Raw genomic sequence first — 25,401 nt, 5'->3', positions numbered from 1 at the left:
AAATCATTATATATCTTGAACTTTAATATATTTATATGTGATATTTATATATATGATATTTATATATGTGACATCGCTCTCAGATAGATTATTATATATGCATCATATTATATTATTATATGATTAAATGTCATCAAAAATTCAGTTATGAATATTAATTAGCAGTATTAATAATAATATATAAGGATGGATAAATGCACTATTATCTATATTATATACTATTATCTATATTATATACTATAATGAACAAGTTTCGTGATTAAATGATAATATCTGCTATTTATTTATATTGATAAAGTTTTATAAGATTAAAATATATATAATTACATGTTATATTATTAGTACAGAAAAAGCAAAGAACGTTTATTATTGTCTCGATCATTATAAATATAAATATAAATATTAAATATAAATTGTACATAAATATGTACAATTGCGTATTGTATATTGATTGATAGAAATAATTGCTCATATCTTGTTTTTTCAGGTGATTATAGCTATAATCAGATGTTTTTAAAATGTAAATATGTATTTTCTCTCTTATCTCTGTGAAAATTCATTGAAACGATTGCTCATATTTGAAATCATCATTTATCATTATTTAGCAATTTCTTCCATTAAACATGATAAGATTATTGTAATTATCTTAAATAGCATATAAAGCGCAATGAAATACTCTATTTAATGTTACTATATTTACGAGATCTGACAATTGCTAGACATTGCCAGACGAAATGAAAATCTTCGTATTCGTTCTTTTGATCATGACTACAGTCGCAATTGCATTGCCTATGGAAGGTATGTATTATTATAATTATTATAATTCACTGCTACACAAACTTAATATAATTTTGCACATAAATTTTATTTTGAACATAAATATAGTGCATAAGAAGAGAAAACTGTTCAAAAATTTATAAATTAAATAAAATATGTGTACGCATCGTATATTAAAAATATTTTTAAAATATCTTTTTGTATAATATATATATATATATATATATATATATATATATTTATCTTTTTATTAAATATATTTTTTTCTTGAGACTTTTATTAAATATATTAATATTACTAGTCTTAAAAAATTGTTTAAAATAATCTTTTAAATATTTGTAGTAGATAATTATTTTAATCTTGTAAAATTGTAAATAATAATTTTTTATGTGTACATTATTTTATTTTATTATATATATGTATATGTTTTTCTCCCTATATATATTATGTACACTAATAGTATAAAGATGATTGGATACTCCTCTTAGATTTATTGGAAATGGAAAATAAAAGCGAATCTTTGGAATTGCAACTGGCATCTACCGAAGAAAATCATGTTGAACCTGAAGGCTTTCTATGCGAAATTTTTGCAGATGGTTTCAACGATACTGCTTGTGCTATTAGTTGCATTCTCACTGGAAGAACAGGAGGAAAATGCACTAAAGATGGTGTTTGCTTATGTCGCAAGTAAATTATGATTCGAATATACATATAATTACAGTCTTATATTCTCGACTATTTGGTGGATTAAATGAAATTAAATGAAAAGTTCATAAATTAAAGAAAACTTTTTAATTAATATTATTACTGCTAACAGAATATCTCAAATTGTTTTGAATATTACATAGACAATTAAAAAAAAATTAGTATCGTGTAGAATTCATAATGACTAATAAGAACCATAGTTATATATATTCTCCTAAAATATGTATTTTAATTCCATAATAAAGCCTTATTCTCATTTTTTATCGTTTTCAGGAAAAAATGGATTGGTTAAATGGTTTGATCAAACCTGATTTTTGTAATTGTTCTCTTAGATAAATAAAAAATTTTGATCGATATATGTTGCGTATAATTTTCTTTATTTGAATTATAATTTTTGTTATTTTTAACATTATTATTAAATACAAATAATGTATGTAAGCAAAAAACAATAAATAAATACAAATGTATGTATATATGTATTGTATATTAGAAATATATAATAAATATCATTTAAATGCACACTCTTTAACAAATCTCAATTAAATCAATTCTATATGTGCTTAGAATAGACCTTTACCTTTTATTGCATATATTTTACAAAAACACATGCTTATAATTATTATTCATGCTCATCATAACTTAAAAATTTGTCGCATCAAATAATTTGCTACTCTTTAAAATATTATTGCATAAATATATTATATAAATTAAATTGGCTCTATATACAATATGTTGTTGTATATACTTTTTATATGTATTATATACTTTTTATTTAAAAAAAAAGAATTCTTAATAATTAAAGCGTAAAAATTGTTTAAATATCATTTCAATATAATAGAATAAATTAGCAATTTATTGTTCATGCACAGTCAATTCATCTAATTTTATATTTTTAGGTGAATGTTATAAGAAAAAATACACCTTATATATGTACGAACAAATGTGCTCTACATGAATGAATCTTTTTTCTCAAACGAAAATTCTTTTAAAAGTATTATAAAAAATTAAAAATGTATATATTAATTAACATTGATAAATATATTTGATGTTGAAATAGTTTTCTGTTTTTGAATATCAATTAAAAACATTCATGAGAGTTATATGTATAATATTCAAGTAGAATATATATTTATATAATTTTTCATTGCAGACAAAAAATAAAAAAATTTCGTTAATATTAATTTGTTTACAACAACTTTTGTGAAATAATAGCATTAATGGAAAGAAAATCATATAAAAACGTTTTTGCTGTACACACGCAATATGCTGTTATAAATATAAATTATATATTAATATTAGAACGGAAATAAAATCGCTACATTAACACATTTGATTTTTATGATTGTATGTCATATAAGATATACCACTTTTATGCAGATATAAATATACATATATACATTTGTATTTACTTTGTGTCTCCGAATTGGGAAATTCCGATGAAACCTCCCGGAGAAATGGGGAAATCACTAAAGTTTATCGTTGTGTCAATGTCCCCACTATCTATACAGTATTATAATCACTCTGATTAGTATATAAACGCTCAAGTTATTGACGGTATACTACTACAAGATTTGACAAAACGCTCATCACTTCTCAAGATGAAGATTTACGTGTTCGCCCTTTTGATCGTAACTGCGGTCGTTGTCGCAGTTCCTACTGAAGGTATGATCAGAAAATTTAAATATATTTATTATAACTTCTCTTATAAAACAAAATTTATTCTCGACAAAAATGTACAACTTAATAAGAATGTTTGAATAGTGATTTTGTTATAAATAAAATATATGTACGAAACATGCTTTCTTTCTTATACATTAAAAAAATATGTAATAAATTATATTTAAATTAATATTTATATAGTAAAAAAGTACTATTGTTACTACGTACATGCAAATACTTTAAAGTAACGTTTTACCTTTCTATTTTGTAATTTTGTAATTATTTCAATTTTTTAAATAATAATAACTATTTTATTGCAATTTTCATATAAAAATACCACTTTTCTGTTATATATTCTAGATAAAAATACGATGCCTCGGGAATTGCTGCTGCAGAAGGAAGACGAATCTTTGAAATTGCAAGTGACACAAGAAACACCTGTCAAAGAACACCATCGCGCACGTAGATTCACTTGTGATCTTTTATCTGGTGCAGGTGTTGACCATAGCGCTTGCGCCGCTCATTGTATTCTCAGGGGAAAAACCGGAGGAAGATGCAATAATGATCGTGTTTGCGTATGCCGCGAGTAAGTCATGATTAGATTAATTGCTATTCCTTACTATATTTTCCCATTTCTTCAATAACAATATAATTATAATTTGATTATTAATATTAACACATTGTATGCAAGCTTAAACTAATCAAGAACGGTAATTCATTTGCTGCAATTTGTTAAATTCTTGTTGAATATTATATCGATAATAAAAATAAAGCTAGTTATATTCTAGATTAATAATAATGATTCAATGAAAGAGATAGAAAGAAATATGTATATGCATATAGACATAACATTATTTAATTCTAAGTAATAATAAGTTTTCTTCATTATTTTCAGGCGTTCATGGATTGGCTAAATGTTATATCATTTTCTTGAGAAGAATTTGAAATTAGAATTGGAGAAACATATTAAGATTTTACTAATATTATTAGATAAATATATGCACCAAAAATTCATCTACAATAAATATATTTTTAGAAAACATATTTATTATAATTTATAGTTTATAATTTCAAACAATTTAGTATTGAAATATGGTTGTAAACTATTATATAATAAATAAATAAGTAATATATTTAAATGTATATTTAATCTAATAATATTATATGCTTGTTGTCAATTTTATAAATTACTTAGATGATTTAAATTTTATAGAAAAAATTTAATCATAAATTAATTAAGTTGCAAGAAAATTATCACACTCTGAACAATTACTATACTAAAATTATATTAATTTATATATTATTTATATGTGTGTGATTATATATATTAATAAATAAATTATTCAAGTAAAATTTTCAAAATTTAAATATAATATCTAATGAATATACAATCTCGCCCTGCTTTTGTCACCGAACTATTAATATAATCGGAAAAATAAAAATAAAAATGATAAGGTGGAAAGTATAATATTTAAAGAGCTGATAATTTTTTCACACAATGTTTAATTTTTAATATATAGAGCAAATAAAAAAGAGAAACTAATTATAAATATTAATTAATGCAATAGTTGGTATAAAGCAATAAAACTAGTTCAATCGATGAAGATCTATTATACTACACATTTTAATCCAATAAAAAGTATAATAATATAAAAGAAGTCGAAGCAATTATTATATAAACCAATTTCACGATAACACGTTTGCATTGTTATTTAAGCATGCATGCAACACGATCGATTGCGATTCGAGAGCCGACGCTTTGTTTTTCGACAATATGAGAATTTATTTGCCCGCTATTCTGCTCACTATAGCGATAGCCATGGTCATGGCAGCGTTCGATGCATGGTTCGTATGTTTTAATAGATCGCATAAATATTTTCTTCATCTGCACGAAACGTGATTTATAGCTGACGACATGTACGTATTCAAAATGTGTACGAACAACAGCTAATGTAACTAAAAGTCTAGTATACGTTGTTAATAAATATTTTTTGCTACATAAAAGATCATAGATAAATTTCTAATGCATTAGAATCTTAGAAACAAATTCGGAATATTTTGACTATCGTTTTCACCAGCCTCAAACATTAATAATAAAAGCAATACGTTAATTTAACTCTATTAAATATGATAACTTGAATTATTAAACTAAAATTATTGACGTTATTTCTATTTTTCTATGAGCGTTGCAAGTTGATAACTAAACGTTGATAGCTCTTGAATAAAAGTATTTTCAATATTATATGTTAAAATATCAAAATATAATCACCTACATAAAATGTCTAATACTTTAGAAAATTAAATGGTTCTGCGACTATATATTTTTTTTATAATAACGTATTAATAGAATACGCGCGTAAATGAGAAATCTGCAGACAAAGACAAAAGATAAATATATACTTTATATATGTTAAAAAAATGGTGACTTTTAATCAAGTTTCTCGACAAAACTGCAGCATTGAACGTATTTAATTACTTAATTACGTATTTAATTAAGCCCTGCTTAATGCTTTTATATCAAACTATTATTATATTTGAAAATAGATATATCCTCTTTCAATGATTCTTATGTCCTTTCCCCTTTTAATCATCTAATGTAATGTGAAAAGTTATCCTAATTTCGAAAATTTTGTGATATTAGGAATCAAAGAGCAAATAGATAATTCTGAGATTTAAACAAAACTTTTGCTACACGAGAAATTATTTTAATAATTGATCAATATATGAATATTAATTTAATTATTGATATAACGATTCTAATAGCTCTTTTAAGTATCGCATATGATAATGAATTCAATTGCGTAGTTTCTTGAATGAACAATACTTTTTGTACATCTGTGTCTATAAATGTTAATAAAATGAGTATTGCTTAAAAATTACTTTATAACATGGCATGATATAAAACGTTCTAATCTTCTTTCTTACGAGAAATAATAAATGCCATACATAAATGCAGCAATATCAGCAAACATTACGACAAGTAGAAATAGCCGGTATACCGCAAATGACACATTGGTATTGCAGCTACTGATGATCGTGCAACGCCGGACATGAAATTTTCGTGACAAATATTTGATTTTACGTTTAATGCTGAATTATTCGACGCACGATATTACTATATCACGCACCGTTTGCGAACAAATGGATATTTCCATGCAAACTGTAATATGTAATTATTATATTTAAATAAAAAAATCAAATTTCCATGTAGCAATAAAAGATTAATTAAATTCAGTTATTTTTATTTTATTTTAAAGAGAGAAACATATTTTCATCATATTTAGAAACAAACATGTCAAACGTATAGAAATATATTTGGTTCTTGGTTATTTTTTTATGAAATATTCTTATTTTCTGATATTAATATTGTGTTTGTTTTAAAGGAAATAATATTTAATTATACATATAAGAAATGATAAATATAAAACTATAAATACATTTTAAAAGACTCGATATATTTATAATTTTAAATAATTAATAGCAATAATATAATTATTATTGATAATATATTTCTATTAAAGTATACAACGCAAATTGCCTCAATAATCTCTGTACTTAATTTTGTGAACATCATGTAGTAAATAAATTTTGTACACAACTTCTCTCAAGTTAAAATTAGTTTCTAAAATTATCTTTTATAGTACAAAGTGATTTAAGTAATTTAGTGTTTAATAATGTTTAAAGAATATTTAGAAATGTTGTCGATTATTCACATTAGTGGTTTCTATTTAAAAAGTGTGTCGCAACTCTGTAATCAATATAGTTTTCTTGTACATTTTGCTCGTCTACTTAAATTAACAGCTGATAAATCGAAAAATTATCTATTTCCATCATTCGAAACAATTTGGACAATCAATCAAACATGAAAATCTATTTTCTCATTGTTCATTAATTAACTTTTGTGGCAATCTGTTGCTGTACGTTAAAAAATTATATAATTTTAAAATATTATATGTGTACATATATTTATTTTTGTTTTATAATTATTATTTATATAATTATCATAAACAATCATTCTATGTTTGCAAAAGCTCTAAAGGAGATTATTAAACAAATCTCTATAATATATATTTATTATCTAAAATCTAAAAAAACAGGATTTTCAAGTATAATACTTATCACAATGTTTTTAATTGCTACATTATTAACAATTCTGATTATAATACAACATGCGTTTGCAAAATGATTGTATATATATATATATATATATATATATACGCGTGATATGTAATCATATTTTTAAATATTGAATTTCCCCCAATACGTGATTATACTTATTAAAAAAGATAATTACAATATCAGTATCATCGTAATCTGCAATCTGAGACAAATTGAGAAAAAATGATGATTAATTGTAATCAGTCTGTGCAGATGACAAAAAAGCTAGAAAAAGAAAAAATGTAAAAAAAGTTGGACGAGAAAAAAGAATAATTAATCATGCCAGAATTGAAATAATATATACATCTCACATAATTTCACTTTTCTAACTTTTATGTCAGTAATTAAACATATAAATATAAATAAAATATATGAATTTTAAAGATAGAAATAAAATTGTTAATTATATTATTAAAAATGATTAAATTTATATTACTGTAATAAAAAGATGAGAGAAAGAGAGATTATTTTTTTAGCTACAATATTAGATATCCTTGTATATGATAAATTTCGATGAAAATCGCAACAAAGGGAGAGAAAGCAGACGGGGATATGGATGGACGATTGATGGAAAGAAAAGTAGGAAAATGCGACCGGGAAACCAATATGCTTTGTGCCTCGGCGCGCAATTAAACGGTCGAGGGAGTTTGCTGGCGATATTTTTCGACCAGCGATTATTAGGATTTTTCTCCCTCATCCCCTGGGGCGTAACAGGATGATTCTGTGGTCTGAAGGGTCCTCCAGAAACAAACGCGGCCATGTACGCACTCTTCCTTTCTCCGCGCGAAATGGCACGGCTTTCATTATAAAAATCGGACTCATCATTCATATCCTTCTCTCGTCTCCTCTTTGCACCCTTCGTGTCTTTGTTTCTCTTACGCAATTCGCGTTTTTTTTTTTTACTGACGAACAACTTGTTCGCTTGCTAGAAATCATTTTCGGCGAACGAACATTCACTGTTCAGCACCCACATGTTAGATAAAGAATATCACTTGCAGCGCGTGCATTCGTGCACGATGCATTAAATTTTCGTAATGTGAATTTCTATCTATCGTCTAGACAATATTTTGATATTTTTCTCATTTCAATCTTGTATAAAGATATTTTATTTTAATGAAGTTGAAAAGATATCGTATAATTATATCTGTGCACCACAATAGGATTTATGGAACAATCTCGACAATATCCAAAATGCATTCTCGATTACATTACTATTATCAGTTACTGCTGTGTATTGTATCTCGTATGCAAATGTTATTTGCAATGACATATTTGCATTTAAAACAACAACGCATATCAATCGTATAAAAACAGTAAAATGAGAAAGAAATATCCGAATAATAAAAGGGACATATAAAACTGATGAACTCATATATATATATATATATGTATACATATACATCAGCAATTATCAGATGATTATTATAATTACATTCGACTTAATTACATATTATTCACATTTGATGTATTATATTATCTTTAAATGAAAAATAAAATATATCTGCAACATATAAATGTAATATTTTTTAAAATAAAATACACAAGAATAAAAAAAATTAATATATGTATTAAAAAAGCACAGCTTTTTTTTAAAATTTATATTTCATAATTTTAAATTCTAGAATTCAAATTCGGGAATGCGATAAAATCAGGCATCACGTATCAATATAATACAAAAACGGCAAAACGTTTCAATTAAACAAATCGAATCATTTGCTTTCTGAAAATTTATTGTTTTAAGAGTCGATATATACATTGCATCCACTAACTATTTGACTAGTTAATTAATACTAATAGTGCAACAGAAATTAAATATATTAACTGTTGTTTTTAATCACATGAGCAAAATATCGATAAAAAAATACACATAATAAATACTATGTTGTGCAAAAAAAGAGGTCATAAATATGCGCATTCACAGTTATAAAATAAAAAAGCGAAAATATTTTATATGCATTAATAAGAGGTAACACTTATTGACAATAAAATTTATTGGTTGTAGACTTACGACACGACGTCTATAAATTAGATATTATTGCTGGATATAGTGAATTAACCAGTGTGTAACGCGCAGGTGATTATCTCATTGCACGTAAGATTTATTTCGAAAGGATCATGCCATTTTCGTTGCACGTCCTTCGACGTAATGGAATCGATTTCGAAAGCCGATCCTTCGATTCATACTCGCTTGGCAGCGCGTAATATCCGTGGCTCGACCGAGAGAGCCTTGAACGTCGAAGTAAACGTAATTGCACCTGTCACTTTGCGAAGACACGTGGCTAGTACCATTGCGAAAGAATTCGCGGCTATTGCTATTACAGAACGAGATCCATGCAGACAAAATAGATCCCCGATTCTTTATCATTAACCGCAACCTTCGATGTCTCGCACTTTCAATTTGGTCATTAAATTGCCATCATGATACTGTCAATTATTGTGGTTGCCTCGAGTGCGATTTGCATCCCTATCGCAATTGGATTTGCAATGAAATATTATTTGTGTCGCGGTCAGCAATATTTATTTTATGAAAAATCTCCCGTTTCCAATTTCAAAATTGTCCATTTTCCAAAAATTTAAAAATCAATTTCGACGCATCTTTCGTATGCAAAAAATTATTTATAAAAGCTAATTGTTCAAATATATATGATATTAATTTTTGCTTTCGGATTTTTTAACTCTTTTTAAAAGGCAGTCTGCGGAAACGTTTGTGGGATCAATTTTACTTCCGCCTCTTTGTTTTCATTTCGCTTGCTTCGTTTCTCAATCATACGGCGACTTTTCTCCTTATTGAAATTATCGATCGCGTGCGAACGGAGCATCATCGCGAAGGAGCGTCGTTAACTTCAGAAACCACGCAATCTTCTACCTCAGATGCATTAAGCACTCTCTTCGATTTCTATCTCTCGCCGATATTATGGACGCTTAGGAAATTCGTATCGCTGATATAAAAAAAAAAAAACACGCAGACACGTTCGCCGCAATATTTATTACAAACTGGTCGTTGGGCAAAAAACTGGGTATTTAGCAAAAGGATTTGGGTTTTAAAGTCCGCGCTTTAAATATCCGTGGAATAATGATTATCGACGTCGAAAGTAAGCGCGCGGATTTTCACCGTAGCGTTGTTTGCACGATTCGCGAATTAGCAATTTACCTTCGTAGAATACCCTCGGAACGGGGAGAAAGCTAGGGTGAAACGGGGATGAGGATGGAGAGAACCGATCGGCGTCTCGCTCCTGCGCTGCAGGATAAATGCAATTTGCTCGAAGGGAGGCTAATGCAGGAGTTAGTAGACAGGCGGTGCTGTAGGTCACGACATAATCCGATTTCCCGGACGTTAATACGAGCGTCCCAAACCAACGGGTGGCCGCGTGTACTCGTCGTTACTTCTAAAACCGGCCAGTTCCACGATACAACGACGCTTCCACGACTCTTAACGACGCACGATATTGCCCGCGTTGTCATTAATAACATCGGGGACGCGGATACCAGTCCAAAGTTGCTTTGCTTTCGATAAGCCAAGTTAAATATTTAAGGAGATAATTTTATTTTGCCTTACAGCGCAATTCCCGGCGGATGGAAAATAATCGCATGCGCATATTAGATAGATAATAAAATGAAGAATATAAAAGTGAATGTGAATATTAATAGCGACGTGTATTCGATGATTAAATAAGTGCGGCTACGTAAGCGTGAAAAATATACATAAATCAAACTTGAGAAGAGAAACTTGTATATTCTGAGAAAAATAAAATGCTATATAAAAGTAAACGTGACAAATAAATTGTAGAAAAAAAATATAGATAAGATAGATAACATTAAAATACATAAAAGCAAATGTGAGGTCGAAAGAGGTACGAAAAAGTCAATCGAATAAACCAATAATCTCCAATAGATCTTCGCGTGGTAAGAGGTGTTATTTTTGGATTTGTTCAGAGCTCTGCGAGAATGCATTGGGAAAATAAAAGCAGCAACGTGGTGTCGGAAGGAAAATCCAGAAAAACTGACAGAACGGGGCCGTTACGTACGAGCGACCGCTGCATCCTTTTCTTGCGGTATTCCTTTAAAACGTCTCATATACCCCCGTTTTACCGCAATTCCTTCTCGTTCGTTCCGTTTCAGTCGATCGATTTCCCGCTGGATACGCAGGCGGTCGGAACGGAGAAGCACGTAGGAGAAGCCGGAAAAGCGGGCGCGTAAAGGACAAAACAGGGGCGAGGTTGGCGGAGAGAAGGCCGAGCATATACAGGTCGGAAGGGAAAAAAAGGTGCGCTGCCGCGGAAACGAGATCGCGAAATAAAAGGGTTGCGAGAGTCCGGAATGGGACAGAAACGAGAGAGGAGATATAAAGAGAAAAAAAGGGAGAGATAAAGATAGATGTATGAAAAAAAGGGGTGAGAGAGGGATGAGAGGGAGGAAGAAAAAGAGACAGCAGAGAGACCGGAAGTACGAGAGACAGAGAGGAGACGGCGTTCAACTACCTACCGTGCGGGCTCGTTTGCTCCAGTCTTTTCAACCCCCGCGGTCCAACCCCTGGCCGCCAACCGCCTCTCTTTTTCCAGCGTTCCTCCCAACCCCGGGTGTCTTTCTCGCTCTTGCGTGCAAAACTCTCTCTCTCGTTTTCCCTCGTGTCTTCTTCTCTTTTTCTCCTCTCGCAGCGAGAAAACAAATTCACCGGGGGTTGGGGTGGCAGCCACCCTCCCCTTTCACCGACAGTCGTCCTCGCTCGTACGGCCGCTTTGAATGTAACTAATTAGTAACTACGTTCAGCGTGACGTAATAAGCAGACGGCTTCTGCCGGCAAACCCGCGGCGTGCGGTGTGCTCGTTATCGTTTTATTTCGAACTTTTCATCCACTTCCTCCGGTTTTCGCCCGGCAAATCTCTCCGTTCGCCATCGTTCGCACCGACGATGACGACGATGACAACGTCGACGACAACGACCGAATACCGTGCTTCTTTCTTCCCCACTTATCGCGAGCTCGTGCTCGCCCGTGCTAACTTCGCTCTCTGCCACCGTTCTCCACTTTTTTCCCCGACGTCCTCATTGTGAGGGTTGAAAAAAATTCGATGCTTCGGGCGTTCGACAAAACCATATCTCGATCTGCGCGCAAGTTTTTTTTTTCAGGCGGATTCGAATTGCAAATTAGACACAGAATAGCGCTAAGTTTCAGAATAATAATTATGGAAAAAGATTCTGCTTTCGTTAGTTATAAATCATTTATTTATACAATTCTTGGATATATGAAGGATACTGTAAAAAATCTGTCAAATAAATGAAATTTTTCGAAATAAATAATTTCCAATAATTACTTTACTAATACAGTCAAACACAATACACAATTATACATTATTTTTTCTTAATCTTATTAAATATACGCGTTTAATTTTCCCGACTCAAAAGAGAACGGTTTTGTATTACATTATCGCCTGACTTGAAATAGCATAGGTTCGCTGGAAATTACAATTTGCCAGAACCTACGTCGAGTATCTCTACTTCGGCTCGAAATCGAACTCGCGCAATGAGAAATCATCGTGATTCGACAGATGTGATGTGAAGCTTTCTGCGGATCCAATTTTTGCGAATTTCAAAGTTCGCCTACGAACTCTCGGGATCGCGAAACTCGAAACGGATATGGATAACTTTGGGCGTGATTAAAATTGCGCGAGCTACTGCGGCGTGAATGTTCGTAAATATCTATCTCGCGATAGACACGGTATATCAGCGAGTTTCGTAAATAATATTAGTCGATTGTCCCAACTGATCGGTCGCACCGCCGGGAATACATCATCGTCACGAAGATAATAATTAATTGCTTTCCCATATTATCGATTATTTATATCGCGACAACGCGAAGCGCATGTGGAAAAACCTGGCTTAATCATTTTCACAGTCCCTCTTTTTCTTCAAAAATTAATAGAAAGAAATGATTTTTCGATCGACGACCAAAATGTCTAATATTATTATCAATCAATGGTTTGACTAAATATCCAGAATTTGGTCTCGTCAACATAAAATGATCTAAAATCCTATTACGCCGCAATTAATTGATGCGAGCCTCAAAGTGTTTAATACGAGGGGGTAATCACTTAATGTAATCGTGGGACAGTGTCCCCGAAATCATTATGAAATCCTTATGAAATCCTTATGAAATCCCGTGTAATCGTTTGCAATCAGATGTAATTGATAAAGTCAAATGAAATCATGCGGAATCATTAGAAATCATAATGAAATCATATGTAGTCAGCAGAAATCATTTTGAATTTTCGTGTAATCATTGGAATCATGTGTAATCATTATGAAATCTGTGATGAAATCATGTGTAGCACGAGCACTTTCCGTAGTAAATTGCGATCAAATTCAAGATAAAATGCTATTTATAATTTTATGTGTCACATAAAATCCTAAATGATTACATGTGCAATCACGAAAATGCATTATGTAATCAGATGAAATCATTACTTTTATGAAATGATTTCATATGTAATGAAAAAAATCCATTTGCAATCAGATGAAATCATTTGTAATCAGATAAAATCATTTATAATCAGATGAAATCGTTTGTAATTAGATGAAATCATGAAATCAAATGAAATCATGAAATCAAATGAAATCATGAAATCAAATGAAATCATGAAATCAAATGAAATCATGAAATCAAATGAAATCATGAGATCAAATGAAATCATGTAATCTGTGGGACAACATTTTAGCTAGTGGTTACCCCCTCGGTATAATATATAAAATATAAATTATGTTTAAGGCGCAGAGCCTAGACTCGAGTTAAACGTCGAGTAAAAATTTCTTAGATGTTCTCGCGGCCAATCTCCGCCAATCTCGCTGCAAAGCGCGTGAGAGTTTCTCCAGGATTTTTCGCAGAAGCGATTATCGGCCGGCGGCGATCATCGTCGCAATAAGAACGGCGAACCATTACCGCCGCGGGAGCTTAATTATCGCCAAAAGCGAGTCACTTCCCGAGCACGATCTCGGGTGCGGCAGCTTGCGTAACGGTCTCGCTTTCCGGAGGTTCTTTCTTTTAATCAGGATCGCAGTATTGCGCCGTCGTCGCCGGTTCGAAATTTCCGCTGATAAATTCTTTTATTCGACATAATAGGATAAACTTTGAGAGCAAGAAAGAGAAAAGCGTATCAGTTACATCTATATTATCTGTACCAAGATTGTTTCAGCGATGGCGGCCCGGATTCTAATTATGCCCTGGGAAAATCGAGCGAGATGGAAAGCGGAGAATCTCCGGGAAAGCGAGGAAATAAAGCATAAGAGGGGAACGAGAGAGTGGAAAAGTTCTCGTCAAGCGGCCAAACGTTGTTCGAAAAGCCGCGCACGTAGTCGCGGAACTTTTGGGATTATAATTAGTTGCTCCGTATCGTTGACTATACTGTTGCGATCCCGATAAATGCGAAATGTGGTAGTCAGACTTATAAATGCACATTCAATACGAACGCGGTATCGGCTGCTGAACAAATTATACCGTCATTATACCGCCTTTTTTTATTTTTATTTTTTTAATCCTGATAAATGTGCGGTTCCCAAGACAAACAACTACTTTCAAATTGGAAATCTATTATTCGAGAGACTGAGAAATAAATAACGGACTACATCAAGGCAAAAAGAAACAACCATTTCATTGTAATGAAACATTATAATAGTTTTTGCATTATTTTTCTCTCTCCTTCTCCTCTCTTTATTTTCAAGTTTTACAGAATATAATAACATTATATAATGATTATACTCTCTTTCTTTGTACGTGATATAAGATATAATGTGTACAAAATATAATAAAATGTTCATCCAAATGGCTCGATTTTTATTATTTTAATTATTATCATTAAAGAATTGAGATTGCACATGTACTTTTGACATTCGAGTGATTCTTGATTGTTCAAAAAGCGAATACTACTTTCTCACCAACAACTTTATCTTTCCTTTTCTTCTTTCTCGACCTGGGATGGTCGACACATGTACAAAAAAAGGAGAAATAAAAGTTTCCGCTGCCTTTCACTACCTCCTTTGAATCAGGTCCTATTAGGGATATGGGAGGAGCGCGTTTCATGTGTTAACGAGGGGATGCACTCTCTTACGATCGCACGAACGCCGGCAAAATGATGGAAGACAGTGGGCTGAGAAGAAAGCGGAATAAAGATCGCAGGGAGAAACAAACGTGGAGAAACGGAAACGCGCTTCGTAATTCTTGGGAGGGTTGTATTCGTGTGTTACAGCGCGGAACACGCCTATCTTTATAAAAAAGCGTCATCCTTTTATGTGTCACAAACTAGACGCTTTTTTCTCGATTCGTTTTTTATTAGAAATAGAGCTTTCTTGCTCCTACAGAATTTTTCTCGAGATGTAAATAGAGATAATTATCCTTTTCATATTTCGTATAGCGAGATTTTAATATTTAATGTTGAATCTTGATATAATTCGCAGGAATTTGTATAATTGAAAGGCAGGTGCATGCAAAGAAGAAAATCACAATTCCAAAAAGTGAGATAACGCATTCGTTTAAAATTGATTTCTGCAAAATAAAATTGAAGAATTACAAACAATCGAAATATACAATTTGGCAAATTAAAAAATAAAGCTGTAAGATTTTTTTCTTTGAAAAAATGCGATTTTTTTCTTAGGAGAATAAATAGCGCGAGCAAGCGAAATCGAGGGAAGAGAGAAGAATAGAGTTTGAGAAGAAATTCTGCACTCTCCGTGTCCTCGCGCGACAGTCCCGATTAAACTTGTCATTTTTCCAATTCGCTTTGTGCGCGCGATCGACACAACGATAAAAAAAAATGCGTCCAGCCTGCACGCCCGCCTATATTCTTCGAGAGAGTAGAATTTTTCCGTGATATTCCGCGGATCGAGTTATCTCGTTCCGCGGCGCTTATTGGGGCGGAAGATCGGATTCTACATTGAAATTCCTGAATCGACGGACGGGGATAGTTTTTGCAAAGGGTAACAACCGCGTCGAGAGCTGCGATACTCAAATCCGTACGTCGCGGAAAAAAGTAAATCCGATCTGTAACTCCCGTGTTTCGCGGATGTAAATCGCAGGCGTTTCGCGTACTCGGCTTATTTTGCGAAGTATCCCCCGCCAGCCAATTTTTAGCGTTGACCCGCATTCGTTTGACCCGAACAAAAGTTAAATCCGTCATCAACGTAAAATTAAAGCTCTCGCACCGTGAAAAGCAGATATTTGCACACAAAAGAATCACGTGAATCGAACAATTTATTTTTATTGGTTCCTATTTACTTAAACTAAAAACGCGGAAAAATCTGACAAATCGGTATTATTATTATTATTATTATTCTAAGTTTATTTAAAAAAAAAAACGTTTTAAATATACATCGGTGCTCTAATTCCCGCGGTCAAATTTAAATAACTTACCATACTTTTTAAATTAATTATAAAGACGTATTTTATAATTTATATCATACCTAACAGATAAAGAATATATATCGTGAAGAAATATCTACAACCAGAAAAACATTAAGCTAAAACCAAGTTAGAAATTCCTTTCAATATTCTGTAAAATACCTCTAATATGTTTGCCGCAGCCCCCTAATTTTTTTCCACCAATAACGGGCGAAAAAATGGATGTCCGCGAGCAGTCTTAAGTTTCGGCGAAGCGTAAGGGTATAGATTCCGCGATGTCAAAGTCAGATTACGACGTCATAAATGCAGGTAGAAACGCGCGAGTTCCATTCGGGGACGGACACGCCGCTTCGCGCCGGCAATATCTCGATGCGTAGCCGAATATATCGCTCTTCCGCTTTACGACGCGCCCCCGGTCGGTCGGTCGGTCCGCCCGATCGATCGATACCGTAAATTGAGCGTGATGAGTTTGCGGAGGCTCGCACGTAACACGCTGGATTCTGCACGATCGAAAGCTCCGCCGTGCGTGCATGCGCGCTCGCCAGCTCCGTGACTCCGGGCCGTAATTTCACATTGCGGAAAATGTCCGCAAAGTGCCTCTCGAGCCTGATGCTCACGACGCGGAGAAATCCCTGCAAAATGTCCCTCTATACGTCTCCGAGCGCGCGCACCCGCGATATTTCCCCGATTTTTCTCCCAAATGTATTTTTCACACACGAGAGAAACGCAATTTTCTCTAATTCTTTATTTATTAAAAGAACGACGCTCCGAGATTTTTCTTGAAATTAAATTTCTACATAATTGTAGGTATTTCCAGGAATTCCTTCTTTCGTCGAGACACTCTTCTAACGTAAGCTTATTTTCGTAATATAATATGCTCGCAAAATGCCTATCTATTGAGAAAGATGTTTACTGACAATGAATGAAGTATTAACGTAAAATGCCTCTTTAGAAGCACTTAGAAAAACCTGTACATCATTAATTCCCGACGTAGTCGCGTCACCCAAGCACAAGGTTTTACTCTAGTAAAAAAAATGAGGTAATGAAAAAACTGGTAAAAATGACGCTTCTTGTGTACGCCAACGTTACCGAAGACATCGCATCATTTATACACGTTCCTACGCGCACGGACAGTTATTTATCGTCTACGAATAATTTATTCTCGCCGGATCCGCCGTCGTGTTATAATAACGGTAGCATCTTAGCGCGTGAAAGAAGATTCTTCAACCGTTTTACGTTTCTCGCCTTGCGATGCTGCGAAAATATTTATGGCGAGCTGAGCATAAAATCAGCTGATCCGCATCTACGCGGAGGACGCGGTCTTTGTTCGTCGAATTGAGTTCAATGAGTTTCTCCGAGTGCAATATACTGCATCTCTTACTTTTATTCATCAAATTTTCTATAAAATAAATATATGCTATTTTTTATGTTAAATTGTAATTGATATAAAAAAGAATTCCCTCTAAGAATTTATGCGTCATGATTCTGAAAATTGTATGCATATAGATTGCTCCGATTTTTTTCACCTAATTTGAAACAGATATTCCAACCGAAAATATCAATATGTATAATTAGTTGTAACTAAATCGGAAAATATTGGACGATATTTTTATCTTAATATTAAATTTTTGTCTATAGACATAATTTAGAAATATAATATATTCAAGCAATGTATGCGGTTTCAAACCGATAGTTATTCCTTATGCATTAAATATTACCGTGCTTTCTTTTTATTTTAGAATGAATCGATAATGGAGCTTCTCTTTTGAATTTTTATACGTATGAGATATCCCGTGAAAGATTACGGCGCGACGCCTCTATATCTATCTTCGGGATTCAGACTTCATTGACCAGTGAAAAATAGCGTAGATGCCGTGATCCTGCCCGCGGAAAGATTTCCTTAACGTAAGATGATAGATCGGGAGGAAGGACGTGTCGGGACGAATGAATTTCCGAGCGCCCTTAATGTCGGATAAATATTTCAATAAATCTTACTCATGCAACATGACTCAGACGGCGATTTCCATCTTCCGATTTCGAAATTATCATATTTTTCGTCATCTTCGTATATTTACGCGTATTTACATAAAACTCGATTATTTTTCCCTGTGCTGCATTTTTCAATTTTTGTGTTATTTTCACGTAATAAAAGGAAAATTGTTCGATCATGTATTTTATTTTATATTTTTTATAAAGTAAAGTGAAATAACAGTATTGACACATGAAATAACAATATTGTTTTTAAGTTCAAAATCGCCAGAATTAAATGATTTTATTTAAAAAAATAAAAAAAAACAATATACTATATAAAATCAATTTTGTATTTTAAATACTCATGCGCGATGCAACATAAAAGTCACTAAAATTCATTACGTTGCATTGAAACCGGTCAAGCGCTCTCTCTGACATCCGCTATCCAAGTACTACTTCGTTTAGGAAAACGATCCGTTTTACTTGAAGGTTTCGCTCGCTACCGACTCGGTCTCATCCTTAATAAAGCTAATTGCGAGTCCTCTACTCAGACGCCTCTCTCGTCTTCTTCGGTTGCACCCTTCGACTGTCTTCTCCCGTTTCAACTTGCGACTCTCGTTTCGTAATCGTCTATTAAGCCGACACCCTTTCCAATTTATAAGGTCGACGTCCAATAAAACGAACATTACGGATTCAGACAAAAACTTATGGAAAGGAGAAAAAAAATCGTAATGTCATTTGCTAAGTTTAATTGCTAGTATGAGTAATTGATCAAATATAATACATAGAAAAGTATGTTGGAATGGTAATATTTACTTTCTATTGATCTATGGATAATTTTTTTTTCAAGTACTCTCTTGAGCATTTGCAGTCAGTATTAACGCGAGAATGTTCCATAATCGCATCTTAAGGTCGTGATCTCTCGTTGTCAGTGGGAGGACGTATGCATTCCCGACCCACGGAAAATCGTTAATTGCGCGTGGAAAATGGCGCGCGGGCATCGATTATCCGCATCCGCGAAAACTGTCTTTTTCATGCGAGCTTCTGCTCTCCGGAGGCGAATTTCACGGCGCTCGGAGAAGCAACGCCATCGATCATTCGGTTCTTTACAGCGCAGCGAAAGAAGCGCCTGCCGCATCATCCCGCAAAGAAATCCCGCAAGGAACTCTCGGCCATTAAACGATTCTCCTCCCCTTCGATATCGAACAAATTGCACCGCGCATCGCGCAGTTTGTATGCATGTCGTTAACTATGTGATAAAACTGAAAAAAAATTATATAGCAAAAAAATAAAAATTATACATAATAATAAGAAATTTAAAATTATAAAATTTAATTTCTTTCAACTGTGTACGTAATATAATACAGAAAATATAAAAATAAATTACAAATATAATAAATAATAAATATATATAAAAGTATATATTATATTTTTGAAAAAAAAAATAATTTAATTATATAAATGGAAAGGATTGTGTTGTCCAAGAGAGTGTAAAAGATAAAGAGTACTTTATATGTACAATAAATTGCCAAGTTTAAGATTAAGTATTTCGCGACACTCTCTCGCAATCGCAATGTGCTGAGTTTAATTGGTACAGGGCATTAGCGTTTCACACGGTTAATTATCACTAGCAGGATCTTTCACGCTGGGAAGTAATAGTCTCTCTTTTACTTGGCACATGAGCTAAAATCTACATCTAATCAGATGTGTGGAGGTATAGAATTATCCGCTAAGTGGGTAGAATTCAAGAACCATAGTGCGGCATCGCATTAAATGCTATGTAATAATGTTGCTAGACATTAGATTATATTGCTTGGCAGTTTACTTCGTTTCATACTTTGCGTATAGAGAGATGGTTCTCTATTTGCGCAAGAAATGCATTCTCGCAGATTGCCACGTAAATCGAAGTTCGCGTGCAACAAGAACCGTCTGTATTCTACACGAGAAGATTACGATTTTATGCTAATTTAATTTTCACGTCGATTTTCGGAAGAATATATTTGTACTTAAATTGCAAACAAGTATGAGAATAGCATGTCTGAATAATATTTTCCATCTCAACGTAACACGGGTTACATAGAGAGAACCTACATTTCTTAATATTAATACAAAGCACGCGTATGAAATATAATTTTCATATTCCCGTATCCATCAGAACGGAATTAAATGTAAGTCAATCAGTTAAACGGATATCGCGTTCGACGGATTGAATTTCCAATATCTATCTTCCGATGATACAAAGGACGAAACATTTTCTTTCTGGAAAAAAGGAGCTTTTCCAAGTGGAAAACTGAACGGAAAGGGTTTCGCAATAATTAAAACTACGGAAGTAATTGGACGCTCAATAAAGCGAAAGTATCTTCTAAAACGTATATACGCGCCTCGTTATGTTAGTATGGCACTACCACGATATTATATGGAAAATGTAGCCGCAAGGACCATCGTCTCATTAAATAATGCGGTCGTCTTCGCCCGCCCTTCGCGGATGCGGCTTGTAATCAATCTAACCGTCATTAGCGCCGAGTAATGAGTATCTTTCCCATCGCGTTTCCTTCCCGAGATTTCCTAGCCGACAAATTTTTATCATTATTATTATTGTTATTACTACATATGGCGCGGTGAATAGATATACGAATTAATTAATTACAATTGTAAGAGTTTTAACAAGGCTCTGTAATATAAATATAAATTTAACGTATAAGACGGGCAACAAGAGCCAAATCGCGGATGACAATGCGTTATCCTAACGAAACTAAATAATTTTTTCGTTAGAATTAAATACCGGTGCACAAGGCACCAAATTTTTACTTGGACACGGCCAAGATTTTAAATATGAAATAATCTCATATTTTGAGATTTAATTTCAATACCCCTTTAACCCCCCTACGGAAAATAAATAAATGAATGCAAGAGAAAAATATAGATCCGAAAATCGCTGAATCGGGAATCGAACCCGAGACCTTTCGCTTGCCGGGCGACTGCTCTTCCAGCTGAGCTATTCAGATCCTTTCGATTCTATACTTTTCTCTGTTATATATATTAATGTTGGTAAACAAACGCATTTTTTTAAGCCAGCGTGTATCAAATATAAGAGTTTTAACAAGGCTCTGTAATATAAATATAAATTTAACGTATAAGACGGGCAACAAGAGCCAAATCGCGGATGACAATGCGTTATCCTAACGAAACTAAATAATTTTTTCGTTAGAATTAAATACCGGTGCACAAGGCACCAAATTTTTACTTGGACACGGCCAAGATTTTAAATATGAAATAATCTCATATTTTGAGATTTAATTTCAATACCCCTTTAACCCCCCTACGGAAAATAAATAAATGAATGCAAGAGAAAAATATAGATCCGAAAATCGCTGAATCGGGAATCGAACCCGAGACCTTTCGCTTGCCGGGCGACTGCTCTTCCAGCTGAGCTATTCAGATCCTTTCGATTCTATACTTTTCTCTGTTATATATATTAATGTTGGTAAACAAACGCATTTTTTAAGCCAGCGTGTATCAAATATAAGAGTTTTAACAAGGCTCTGTAATATAAATATAAATTTAACGTATAAGACGGGCAACAAGAGCCAAATCGCGGATGACAATGCGTTATCCTAACGAAACTAAATAATTTTTTCGTTAGAATTAAATACCGGTGCACAAGGCACCAAATTTTTCTCTTGCATTCATTTATTTATTTTCCGTAGGGGGGTTAAAGGGGTATTGAAATTAAATCTCAAAATATGAGATTATTTCATATTTAAAATCTTGGCCGTGTCCAAGTAAAAATTTGGTGCCTTGTGCACCGGTATTTAATTCTAACGAAAAAATTATTTAGTTTCGTTAGGATAACGCATTGTCATCCGCGATTTGGCTCTTGTTGCCCGTCTTATACGTTAAATTTATATTTATATTACAGAGCCTTGTTAAAACTCTTATATTTGATACACGCTGGCTTAAAAAATGCGTTTGTTTACCAACATTAATATATATAACAGAGAAAAGTATAGAATCGAAAGGATCTGAATAGCTCAGCTGGAAGAGCAGTCGCCCGGCAAGCGAAAGGTCTCGGGTTCGATTCCCGATTCAGCGATTTTCGGATCTATATTTTTCTCTTGCATTCATTTATTTATTTTCCGTAGGGGGGTTAAAGGGGTATTGAAATTAAATCTCAAAATATGAGATTATTTCATATTTAAAATCTTGGCCGTGTCCAAGTAAAAATTTGGTGCCTTGTGCACCGGTATTTAATTCTAACGAAAAAATTATTTAGTTTCGTTAGGATAACGCATTGTCATCCGCGATTTGGCTCTTGTTGCCCGTCTTATACGTTAAATTTATAATTACAATTGCTTTCTCGAACGGATATGTCGCGACAAAATATTCACGATACAGCATACAATTCATTGCTGCAACCGGATTTTGTGAATTTTTCTTCGTTTTTTTAATGTGAATGCTCTTTTAAACAAACCTATTGCTGATTTCAGTATTTACGACACTTCCTTTTCTAAGTCGTTCTGTGCCAAATAAATGTCACATTACCATACTGACAATGAATATAAGAAATTACCGCACAAACATCGTACAATTGTGAGCAATCTTTCGAAATATTCATGAAAATGCATAGATAAATCGCTGATACCCTCTTCGCGTCTTGGATGTCATCCAAGATACATCTTGCGGCGCAAAGTTAAGAATTATTAATTACATGTTACGACACATAACGCGCAGCTTAAGACATAAAATTACAAAAATAGAGACCTTAATTTGACTGCTGAAAAGAGAGAGACGTGTGATAACGCGAAAGTTTTTAATATTATTGTCAACGTGAGAGAGAACGCGTTACCCAATCCTAACCGATTATACCACGATGTTTTTACGACATATCCTGTTTTTCGTGTTTGTCACAGAACCAAAAGTGCTATATATACATGCGTAAGCAAAAGACAAAGAATTAACTCGCGTATATTTTTATTACATTCGCAACCTTTTCACTCGTGTTTCGCAGTCTCCTATTTTTTTTTTATTCTTCCACCATCCGGAACGTGCGGGCACCGGGTGAGTGCATTTCGCAATGCTCGTAACCTCTTCCCCATTTAATCCGGAAGGAGGTGAACTATCTTGTCTGAGAATGGCGCGCGCTTCGAGAATTTCTACGTTCATGTGATGTTCAACAATCGTTTAAATTGCTTTCGCGACAAAGTCGTACCAATCGATTTTTTGAGTGGAGCGAAATAAAATTTCTGTAACATTCATAAAAAAAGGGCAATATGCATTTAATATTTTGCTCTATACTTAGTTTGGAATTAAATTACATTTAAGAAAGTTGAATATAAATTGTGTTCCTGCCTCGGATCTTTTAGTTAAACAACAATATTTTCCAGCGAAATAAACGCTATCCTTTTACTTCTATCTCGTGAGTTTACGGCGTAAATGAAAAGTCAGGGAGTTAGATGCGTCGAAACTTTTTTGAAGTTTGTAATCTAAGTTAACGACGAAGTTTAATCGCGTCACGCTCTTAAATTGCATGCATTAAATTGCACTTGGATACAGATGCAATCTCAAAAACACTATGTACTTTCGAGAAATAATATTTAACAAAAAATAAAGTATATAATATTATGCTGCAAAACATAATTTCAAATAAATGTAAAGTTTTAACCTCTTTTCTTTGTAAAAAAAAAACTTATAAATCTGTGATCATTTTATACGTAGATTTTACACGTCAATAATTTTTAAAAGACATCAACCTTAAAGACTTGACTCGAGGGTGCCAGCAACACGGAGACGTGATAGCTTGACAGACAGCCGTGACGTGCTCCTGCTTTCCCTTTCATCTCCGCTCTCGGTCATTGATAAGGAAGAACGAGCACAGAATTCAAGAGTACCGGAACGTGACGACTGCGACGGAACGCGCAGTGTCGTCGGCCTCCGATAGCCTTGACACGGTGCATTCGAGGTTGGCGACGATGACTCGAGAAGGAGACTACGAGAAGAAAGAAAGAGCGTGGTCGGTCGGCGATCGCCATCGTCGCGCCGCGCCGGTGCAGCTTGCACTTTTATAGCGATCTTGCGCAATCACCGAGAGAGACCCAGCGCGAGAATTAACGGTTACGAGCTGCTTGTGTCACAAGAATTACGAATACTTTCTCCCGATGTTGTCCCTCCTTTCGCTCAGACTACTTCGCTCAGACTCCTTCGCTCGCATCCCGTTCAATCAATGCGCGATTGCACCGATTATCATCAGCTGAGAATTCTTCTGCGGCTTAGAGGTTTACGCGCGCGTCTTATTTCACATGATTGCATTCGAGGAATCAATATCGCATTAAATATATAAATGAATGGAATCGATTGAAGCGAATGAAAGATGAATAATCGATGATTGCGAAATTTTTACATTTACGTTAAATGCAAATATTTATTGGAAATGAAGAATATGATTGCAAGCGAGGAAATATGTATAAGACATTACAAATTTCCTTGAATTGAATTTCGAATTCTTTAAAAATATTCCTTAGTGAAAATTATCAATTAAATAGATTTCTAATTCCTTTAAATATTTTCGCAACGAAGAAAAGTAAACTACAATCCAACATAAAACACAGTGAAACAAAGTATAAAGAATTTTCTCTCTACTCGCACTTCCGAAATAGTATTCGCAAAAATTCTCGCAGGTTTCACCCACGATCTTACGTTGATTCTAAAGAGAGACCCAGTTTGTTGGAGAAATGATCGAAAAGATATTAAGG

The 25,401-nt window shown here is 33.3% G+C and overlaps 2 protein-coding genes across 3 annotated transcripts; both read left to right on the top strand.

Moving 5' to 3' along the window:
• The first annotated feature begins 674 nt into the window (after positions 1-674).
• On the top strand, positions 675-1,838 carry LOC114939453 (defensin-like). Its single transcript, XM_029313757.2, has 3 exons — positions 675-798; positions 1,266-1,464; positions 1,756-1,838. Exons 1-3 carry the CDS (start codon positions 735-737, stop codon positions 1,772-1,774), a joined length of 282 nt encoding a protein of 93 aa, XP_029169590.1. The 5' UTR covers positions 675-734; the 3' UTR covers positions 1,775-1,838.
• Positions 1,839-3,033: 1,195 nt separating this feature from the next.
• LOC114939452 (defensin-like) lies at positions 3,034-4,284 on the top strand. 2 transcript variants are annotated; one of them, XM_029313756.2, is made up of 3 exons: positions 3,034-3,144; positions 3,502-3,727; positions 4,037-4,284. In XM_029313756.2, the coding sequence occupies exons 1-3, from the start codon at positions 3,081-3,083 to the stop codon at positions 4,053-4,055; spliced, it is 309 nt and encodes a 102-aa protein (XP_029169589.1). In that variant the 5' UTR covers positions 3,034-3,080; the 3' UTR covers positions 4,056-4,284. The 2 variants fall into 2 exon arrangements, with proteins under 2 accessions (XP_029169589.1, XP_085343485.1); XM_085487359.1 differs by lacking the exon at positions 4,037-4,284 and having other exon boundaries at positions 3,502-3,731.
• Positions 4,285-25,401: the final 21,117 nt, after the last annotated feature.

Source organism: Nylanderia fulva, unplaced genomic scaffold, assembly GCF_048542155.1.
Source record: "Nylanderia fulva isolate GAGA-0341 unplaced genomic scaffold, ASM4854215v1 Scaffold54, whole genome shotgun sequence".
NCBI classification, from domain to species: domain Eukaryota; kingdom Metazoa; phylum Arthropoda; class Insecta; order Hymenoptera; family Formicidae; genus Nylanderia; species Nylanderia fulva.
This window is presented reverse-complemented; position numbering and strand designations above follow the sequence as displayed.

What these genes read in the sequence shown, in the direction of transcription:
- LOC114939452 (XM_029313756.2), top strand. Translation starts at nt 3,081, where the DNA reads ATGAAGATTTACGTGTTCGCCCTTTTGATCGTAACTGCGGTCGTTGTC. An exon ending in TGTCGCAGTTCCTACTGAAG is followed by an intron (nt 3,145 to 3,501) that starts GTATGATCAGAA and finishes TATATATTCTAG; the next exon opens with ATAAAAATACGATGCCTCGG.
- LOC114939453 (XM_029313757.2), top strand. Translation starts at nt 735, where the DNA reads ATGAAAATCTTCGTATTCGTTCTTTTGATCATGACTACAGTCGCAATT. An exon ending in AATTGCATTGCCTATGGAAG is followed by an intron (nt 799 to 1,265) that starts GTATGTATTATT and finishes TACTCCTCTTAG; the next exon opens with ATTTATTGGAAATGGAAAAT.